The sequence below is a fragment of the Humulus lupulus genome, chromosome 8 (assembly GCF_963169125.1).
Source record: "Humulus lupulus chromosome 8, drHumLupu1.1, whole genome shotgun sequence".
In the NCBI taxonomy this organism is placed as follows: Eukaryota; Viridiplantae; Streptophyta; class Magnoliopsida; order Rosales; family Cannabaceae; genus Humulus; species Humulus lupulus.
The window spans coordinates 69,375,919-69,385,591 of record NC_084800.1 but is presented as its reverse complement, the minus strand read 5'-3'; the positions used below and the strand labels follow the sequence as shown (position 1 = coordinate 69,385,591).

General features: G+C 35.2%; 2 protein-coding genes across 3 annotated transcripts; one reads left to right on the top strand and one right to left on the bottom strand.

Annotated features, from left to right (window-relative positions):
- The first annotated feature begins 433 nt into the window (after positions 1-433).
- On the top strand, positions 434-3,668 carry LOC133793860 (uncharacterized). The gene is made up of 2 exons (XM_062231111.1): positions 434-641; positions 1,069-3,668. The coding sequence occupies exon 2, from the start codon at positions 1,071-1,073 to the stop codon at positions 3,570-3,572; it is 2,502 nt and encodes an 833-aa protein (XP_062087095.1). The 5' UTR covers positions 434-641; positions 1,069-1,070; the 3' UTR covers positions 3,573-3,668.
- Positions 3,669-6,438: 2,770 nt separating this feature from the next.
- LOC133793859 (uncharacterized) lies at positions 6,439-8,346 on the bottom strand. Of its 2 annotated transcripts, none has more exons than XM_062231109.1 (3): positions 7,435-8,346; positions 7,177-7,329; positions 6,439-7,085 (listed from the first exon to the last, which is right to left on the bottom strand). In XM_062231109.1, the coding sequence occupies exons 1-3, from the start codon at positions 8,161-8,163 to the stop codon at positions 6,690-6,692; spliced, it is 1,278 nt and encodes a 425-aa protein (XP_062087093.1). In that variant the 5' UTR covers positions 8,164-8,346; the 3' UTR covers positions 6,439-6,689. The 2 variants fall into 2 exon arrangements, with proteins under 2 accessions (XP_062087093.1, XP_062087094.1); XM_062231110.1 differs by having other exon boundaries at positions 7,198-7,329; positions 7,435-8,345.
- Positions 8,347-9,673: the final 1,327 nt, after the last annotated feature.

Here is a 9,673-nt window from a genome sequence, read left to right as displayed (position 1 = left end):
AGAAAAATAATAAAAATGAAATGTAATAAAAATTAATATAAATAAAAAAAATTATTAAATATTACATTAGAATGATCTTTTCTTTTATTTTTTAAATAAAATAATATCATTCTACCAAAAAATTGGAAAACTAATTGAATGATATTCAAATACTCCAAAATACAACCAAACAAATTATTGTAATAAAAATTGATTCTTTTCCATTCCATCCCCATATAAGTTGTATAAATACATCCTCATTAATCTTTCAATATATGTAAGAGTCAGTTTGCAAACTGACCATAATGAAAACTTTTATTAGCAAAATGATTTTTGAAATATTTTTATTAGCAAAATGACCACCTTTTAAACTTAACTTAATAATTAATTTAATAAATATAATTAACATTAAATTAATTTTTCTTTATCATTTAAAGAAAAAAAAAAGGGAGTAAACCCTAGGGAAAAAGACCGTGACCTCTCTTGAAGGTCTTCCTCTCCACATTTTCTAAAGTTTTCTTCATCTTCATTGAGTTCTTCTCTTCATCTCCATTACAATACTCAAGTCTTTCTTCTTCAATGATATTCATATTCACATTTGACTTAAGAAAATCAAGAAACCATTAAAGAAGAAGTGAAAATTCCATCCAAGAATTGTAAAGGTTAGTAATTGACTATAATCTCACGTTTAACGATTGAGTATTTGTTATTTACAATTATATAACAACATGAAGCATAAATTTAGGTTTTTCTAAGAAAAAAATAAAAATCTGGTGTGAAAATAACCTCAGTTCGAGGTTGAAGACGACCTGTAATATGCGACCAAAAGCGACCCTTTGGTCGCACATGGTCGCTTAGTGTAAATGGAAAACTATACTATGCGACCATGTGCGACCATGTAGGTCGCACATGGTCGCTTAGTGTAAATGGAAAACTATACTATGCGACCATGTAGGTCGCACATGGTCGCTCAATGTAATCGAAAAACTATACTAAACGACCATATGCGACCTTAGTGTAATTTTCAGATTCACACATGTGGTATTCTTATTTTACACTTGTTAATTTGAATATTTAACTTTGTAACAGGTATGGATCACATCTTTATATGCATGGACTATAATGGTGAGTGGAAGATTACAAGTAATCGTATTTGGGAATGGTTTGGTACTGGTTGCAACAAGGGATTTGTGGTTGACCGGAGTATCAAGTTTCATCAACTAGTGAATAAAGTCTATGAAAAAGTAGGTGTTGATCGAAATTTATATGAAATTGAAATAACTCATAAGGTGGCTGGTGAAACATTCAACAAGATGGCACCAAGTAAGATTTGTGGTGATTCTGATGTAGAGGATCTGTTGAAGGAGTTGTACAAAGCTAAAGAAGTGATTCCTTTGTATGTGTGCGTCAAAAAGAATAATGATAAAGGAAAGATGAAGCTTGTCAATGATGGTGATGGTAATGGATTCACTGGTGATGATGTTGAATTTCGTTGTGATGATGGTGTTTTTGATAATGGAAGCTTTTACGATAACTATTTTGGGTGTCATGTAATAGATCAATTTCCAAATGATCCAAGCTATGTCCCGAGTGAAGATATAGCGCAGAGTGGTGAAGACATCATTGGTTCCAATCCCACACCAGATGATATAGTACATGAGGGAGGTAACAATGTACTCGAGGAATGTGAGAAAGTAGTTCAAGAAAATAATGATGTAATTGGGAATGACAATATAGTCGGGGGAGGCCAGATTATCCCTTATCAACATTTTGATACGTTTATGGGAAATTTTGCACAATTTAATAGAGAAGCAAGTCAAAATAGTGGCAGACATGATGGATATGATTTAAAAGTGGGTCAACACTTTGAGAGTAAGGATGATTTGAGTTATTATCTTAGCATCATCGCCATTAATGGGAGATTTGAAATGCGAACAACCAAATCAACCAAGTCTGTAAAGGAGGTTCGTTGTATTAGTGAAGATTGCTCATGGAGAGTCCGTGCTACAAAGATGAAAGATTCACATTTCTTTGTCATTCGACAATACTATAGTCTTCACAGTTGCTCATTAATGAACCGAAATGCCAATCATAGACAAGCATCCAGTCGTGTTATTGGTTCTCGTGTACAGGGACACTTTAAGAATAGTAAAGACCCACTCAACCCAAGAAGCCTCGCAGGATTCATGCGTGAGGAAATGAAAGTTCAAGTCAGTTATTGGAAAGCTTGGAAAGGAAAACAGTGGGCTCAAAATTTGATTAGAGGAACGGCCAAAGAAAATTTTGCCTTGCTCCCTTCGTATTGTCACATATTGAAGCGGGCAAATCCAGGTACAGTTACCCACATTGAACTTGATTCAGAAAATAAGTTCAAGTACTTTTTTATGGCTTTAGGTGTGGCCATAAGAGGGTTCACTTACATGAGGAAAGTAATTGGTATTGATGCGGCTTGGATCAAAACTAAGCATAAGGGTGTGTTATTAGTAGCAACTACACAAGATAGTGAATATCATACTTACCCCATTGCATGGGGTTTGGTTGACAGTGAGAATAACGCTTCATGGACATGGTTCTTAGAGAAGTTGAAGGAGTTGATACCTGATAGCTCAGACTTATGTTTTATTTCTGATAGACATCAAAGTATCAAACATGCAGTTCGTCATGTTTATGTTATGGCTTCTCATGGGGCATGTTATTGGCATGTAAAACATAATATAAAACACCGTTTCAAAAGTGCTGCAGGGACTAAATTGTATAAGAAAGCTGCAATAGCGTACCGTATCGAAGAGTTTAATAAACACTTCGACCAACTTCGCAAAATATATCCACGTGTCGCTAAGTATCTTGAGAATGATGTCAAGTTCAGAAAGTGGTCTAGAGCACATTTTGGTGGTAATCGATATGAAGTCATGACCACTAACATAGTTGAGTCAGTGAACAATTTGATGCGAAAGGCAAGAGAGTACCCTATTATTGCTATGACTGATTTTATCATAAGCACGATGGGACAATGGTTCCTTGAACGTCGACGGGAAGCATATGCAGTGACAACTCCATTGACACCGAGGAGGGAAGAAATATTACGTAAAAGATGGGATGAAGTCGGTTCATTGATAACTCTCCAGTTAAACGAGAATGAGTACAATGTGATGTGTGGAGAACTCGATTCAATAGTAAATTTAAGGTCAAAGAGTTGCACGTGCAAAGTTTTCGATATTGATAACCTTCCATGTATCCATGCAATAGCGGCAGCAGGAAAGGCACAACCCCAAAATACTGGGGAACTCATATATTCTATGTGTTCAAAATACTACACGTCAGAATATTGGTTATTAGCATATGCTGAAACTATTTATCATGTTCCTCCAAACTCACAATGGACCGACATTCCTGAAGATGTTATTGCAGTACAAGTGATAGCACCTCCTGAAGACAAGACTAAAGGAAGACCAAAAATCAATCGCATACCTTCCCAAGGTGAAGTCCCGAAGAAAAAATATAATTGTGGAGCATGTGGACAATCAGGACATAATTCAAAAAAATGTCCTAGTCGACAAGTGCCATCAGATGTTAGAAGCACAACTCATGTGTGATTTATTATTATTTAGTTATCTAAATACTATATTTAATGTTTCTTGTATTTGATCTATGCAAACTTGATTCAGATCTATCTGTCAAATTTATGCTAATTAAAGTGTTTAATGTGGATCTTGAGAAAGCTTGTGCGACCTTAGTGTATTTCAAAGTGTATCATAATATTGGTTTATACGACCTGTGCGACCATGGTATATTTCAGAGTATATCCTAATATTGGTCTATGTGACCATGTACGACCCTATGCGACCATAGTTGATTAATTAATTTTTTGATAATTAATTACAATATATAAGTGATGACATCATTTCTATACATTATATAAGTTTGATTAACAATTTAATTACATTATCTAAGTGTGTCAATATATAATTAGATTATGTGACCATGTGCGATCCTATGCGACCATATTATATAATTGTTTGTAATCATCTAAGTACATTATGTAAGTGAGTCAATCATTTAATTACAATATATAATTAGATTATATAAGTGCTTTCACCATTAAAGTACATTATATAAGTCTTTGTAACTATTTAATTACATCATTGAATTACAATATAAAAGTATAAGACCATTTAATTACTATGTTATAAGTGATTTTATCTATGAATTTCATTTAATTAGTGCAAATTCAAGGTCTTCTTTAAAATGGTGGAAAAACCCCAAAAGATCATGATGGTCGCTTAGTGCAAATTCAATGTCTTTTGTGGTCGCTTAGTGCAAATTCAAGGTCTTCTGAACTCCAAAAGACCATAATGGTCGCTTAGTGAAAATTCAAGGTCTTTTATGGTCGCATAGTGCAAATTCAATGTCTTTTGAACTCCAAAAGACCACGATGGTCACTTAGTGAAAATTCAAGGTCTTTTATGGTCGCATAGTGTAAATTTAAGGTCTTTTATGATTGCTAAGTGCAAATTCAAGGTCTTCTTTAAAATTGGTGGAAGAACCCCAAAAGGCCATGATGGTCGCTTAGTGCAAATTCAAGGTCTTTTGAACTCCAAAAGACCATGATGGTCGCTTAGTGCAAATTTAAGGTCTTTTAGGGCCGCTAAGTGCAAATTCAAGGTCTTCTTTAAAATTGGTGGAAGAACCCCAAAAGGCCATGATGGTCGCTTGTGCAAATTCAAGGTCTTTTGAACTCCAAAAGACCATGATGGTCGCTTAGTGCAAATTCAAGGTCTTTTATGGTCGCATAGTGCAAATTCAAGGTCTTCTTTAAAATTGGTGGAAGAACCCCAAAAGACCATGATGGTCGCTTAGTGCAAATTTAAGGTCTTTTATGATTGCAAAAGACCATGATGGTCGCTTAGTGCAAATTCAAGGTCTTTTATGGTCACATAGTGCAAATTCAAGGTCTTTTTGGGTCGCATAGTGCAAATTCAGAACCCAAAAGACCATGATGGCCGTATATACTATATTAAGGTCTTTTAAAGTCATTTTTCCCACAAAAAGTATACAAAAATTAGAAACTATGTATATCTAGCTAGCTAAGGATCCGCACTACCCACATATAATTGAACTGCATATGCCTGTCTGAATGTATCTATGTTGTTGTCGTTGAGCACCAATGTAGCTGACTTGTCACACTTATCGGCAATGTGCATTTCCATTGTCTTAAGCATGAATATACCACAATCTCCGCTATAAAGATAAATTTAACTACGTTAGTACCAAATTTGCAAGTATGGATTTAAAAAAGAATATATAAAATAAAACTTACGTTCTCTTGTTAAGATGAACAGTATCTGCAGGGGCTACTTTTATATTCATGTGACGATTGCACTGATGACGTAAGTTTTCAAAATGACCATTGCCTTGAAGTAAAAAAGGAAAATATTCTGCAAGTGGTTGCACAGATTTTTTCATGGCCTCTATAGAGATCCAATGACTTGGAATCGAGTCATAAATCCATATCGTCCAGTTACAGATGTCAATTACCACTAACATCCAGTGTTGTTCACCGTCATTCCAAGGCACATAGAAGTAATTGACGTCCGACCAAACTCTTGCCCTAACTGGTCTGATTCCATCAACAAACAACATTAGCTCTGGAGTTTTTTTACATACATTACTATTTTCCTGTCGAGACGTGTGGTATAGTGCACGCACATGTTGTCCAAACTCATCAGTCAATATGCATATATCTTTTGGAAAGATATTATGAAATTTATCCATTCTTTTTCTAAATAAATAGGTAATTTCATCGACATGCTGCCAAAAAAACATTTATTAATTATGATGGGAATATAATTAGTATTATATAATTATTATGATATATTTGAATGATAAAGCTTACCTCACTATCAATATATCGTTGGTTTGCCAACAATATCTCAAAAAATCTTCTGTCATGTGACATCTGGCCACAACGAATATAACTTGTACCACATGTATCGTCATTGTACCACCTAAAGAATGCTTGCACATCATCTTCAATAGGTTGCCTAAAAGGGTCGAAAATAGGAGGTTCTAACTTAGAGTATCGACGTTTCCTCGGCCACGGTGTGAATGGTGATTTCAAGCTTGGGGCTCGTTTTCTTAACCTCAACGGTCGACCATCTCGAACGATTTGTTCTACCTCGTCACCAGGCTCTTCATTAGTAATTCCTTCATAAATAATGGATGGCGGTGTCTCATAGGAATTTGCAGACATATGAGATTGTGTGGTGACTTCGTTTTCTGCAGATTGTGTAGGAAAACCAGATGCTGTATTCTCAACAATCTTCTCTCCTACAGGCGTGGAGGCTTGGCCACCCTCCATGTTCCTTTCTCCTATAGGTGTTACAAATCCATCTCCAAAAAAGTGTGCATAAGATGGTGAATCCTACAACCATGAAGTTACAAGGCATATTATTATAAATAAAAATATAGATGACAATAAAAATAGCTATATTAAAGTTATTGCAAATAAAATTTACTTGTTGGTTATCTTTTGTAGTCTTTTCTCCTCCAGCTCCAGAAAGTTGTGCAGCTATAGGTCGAAAGATGTCAATCAAAATATCAAATCTTTCTAATAGTGTCTCATGCCTCACTCTATTCAAGTAAGCATGGTCGGCGATGGTTGTCATTATTGCGCCGTGCCTTTCTTTATTTACACGTTCAATCTCCTCATATCATGCATTGTGCAACTTTTCTTGGTCGGCTATCAAACGCTTCACTGAGTCCAATAACTCACTACGAGCATCATAAGAAGAGGGAGGCTGTGAAGATGGATGCAAGTATGATATTTGACGAATTGGACTGATTTGGGAAGGCTCCATATTCGAAGATGGAGGCTCCACACCCGAAGATGGAGGCTCCATATTCGAAGATGGAGGCTCCAAACCCGAAGATGGAGGCTCCACATGTGGCGCAGAACACTGTGGATCACGTAGAATGACATCACCCACTAAAAATGAAGAAATCTGATCAATTACGTCATCTTCATTGTCCTCGTAGCAACCAAGCCTTTCATAAAAAAGTTCTGCCTTCTCCTTTAAAGTTGGAGCTAATGTAGGTCGCACAAAAAACTGATACACAAAGAAAATAAACTAACATAAGTTGCCTTGATCATATTTTTTTAATACAAGACAATAAATAATTTTGTATGTGGATAAATACCTCAACATCATTTTCTATTACTTCTGATATTCTTGTAACTGTGAGTTTATGCTTATCATTTATTTTCCAACCAAGCCATCGAGGAATATGGTTTCCTGGGATTCTTTGTCCTACCATGTCGCCCAACTTTGGCATTGCTTCACAAATCCATATCTATAAGAGACAAAACAATAATTCAAATCATATCACAAAATGTAATAAAAAATATCCAAAAATAAATCAACTTAATAAAAATATAATCATAATAAAAAAATTTACCAGAAATATCCAAGGACAACTAAAGAAATTCCACTTAATCTCCTTCTCAGTGGGATTATTCTTCATATCTTTTTTCGTGATTTGCTCTATTAGTTTCTCATATGCCAGCTTCCCCCAACAATATTTGTCAAATATATCTAGCCTGTCCACTATCTGTAGCCATTTAAGATCTACTATCGAACCAGGACTTGGCATTATTAGAAATGCGCTGAGCAAATAGATAAAGCACAACTTCACTCTGTCCTTAGTCCTACATTCTTTCGATATGCTATCTAGAGCATTAGCTATGTCCTCTATTTTAATAGACATCTTGTCATTGAAGTACTTTTTCTTTAAATTGTTCTCAGAAGAAACAACATTCATTTCTTCAGGTGTTGGTCCGCCACTAGTGTACAATCCAGATACTATTGCAAACTCTTGGAGAGAAAACCTCATAGGTTTGCCATTAATCAAAAACCATAACTCATGCCTCTTTTGGCAATCTACCATCCTCAAAACTATCTGGTTTGTTAAGGTGCCAGGGAAAGAGCCTCGAGTGTCGAGGTCCAACAAACGACCCAACTGGGTGTAATGTTTAAAAACGACCTTGTCAGAATTTGAAAGCCAATCTTTTATTTGGTCTATTACACTCAGCGGAGATCTGATGGTAACTTTAGATTTTGCAACTGTATTAGTAGTAATGACATGGGGTATACAAGGAAGCTCTGTCGTTAATACAGTTCTGGGCATCTACAATAATAATTTGCCAAATGAATAAAAATATATAAATAATAAGAATATAAATATAAAAACTATAACATGAATTACAAATTTAACTAAACAACCCAAATTTATTAACTAAGTGACTTTATGCGACCAAAAATTTAACTAAAAGACCTTGTGCGACCATGTGCGACCCACATGGTCGCACATGGTCGCATAGGGTCGCACAGTATATTCCATATATTTTGCAAATCATGTGCGACCATGTGGGTCGCATATGTGCGACCCTATGCAACTATATAGTGCGACTATGTGCGACCCTATGCGACCCACATGGTCACACATGATTTGCAAAATATATGGAATATACTGTGCGACCCTATGCGACCATGTGCGACCCAAACGCATAAAATCTACGGGGTTGATCCAACTAGAATTATGATTCCTATGGTCGACTATTTCAAAGTCACAATAACGTTCATCATAATCTACCTCAGGAACCTCATAACTGTTGTTTAAAATCGATACGCAAGTGCACACAATCGTAACAAGTAATACTGAGTAAGTAAGATCGTTCCCATGAGGACTGTATACTAAGTACCAAAACTTAGTTCCTATTTCTATTTGGCTTACGACAAATAAGTCTCAAGAATTAACTAAAATTGCAAAACCAAATTCTAAAATTAACTTCAATAACTGAAAATAAATAACGTTAAGAAAATTCAATGGATTAAAAACTAGGGCAATTAATTTCATCAACCATCCTCTTTAATTCTCCTTAACACAAATTTTACTATTCAATTTCTCTCTTGTGATAGCAGGTCAACAATAATAACTTATATTCATACTAGGATATATAAGTCTCAATCTTATGCAAATTTTCTACATCTCTGTGATTAATAAACATAAGATAGGCATTAAGATTAACAACCCTAAAACTACACAGATCACACAGGTACTCTCGTCCTAATATGAAATCTATGTTTATTCAATTACAGCATATTCAATTCTCACTTTTCAGATTTCGAATCAAAATCATATATTTCATGTTAATGGTGATCAATCAGTCACAAGCATTAGAATCAAATTGAATAAATCACAAGATAAAATTGAAATCATAAAACTTGCATTAATTTAAAATAAAGGTTCAGGAGAATCCATTAACACCCTAGAAAGATAGTTTAGTTCATGATCAAATCCATAATAACCATAGAAGAAATAAAAGACATCCAAAATAAACAAATTCAAAGTAGAAAAGAAGAAAAACTGTGATGAATTCTTCAATTCCGCTTTGCGATCCTCTCCAATGTGCCTTCAGTCGTCTCCTAGGGTTAATCTCCTTTTAAAAACGTCCTTAAGAAAGCTTTTATAATCCCTAATTAATTATGTACGAAAGGACACAATTGCCCTTGAAAAATGCCCTAACTTCGGCTTCCGTACGGACTGGCGCCGCGGCTCCACTTGATAGAGCCGCAGCTCTAGTCCATTTCGCGATCCGGAATTCCTCTCTGACTTCATGTAGCGCCGCAGCTCTACT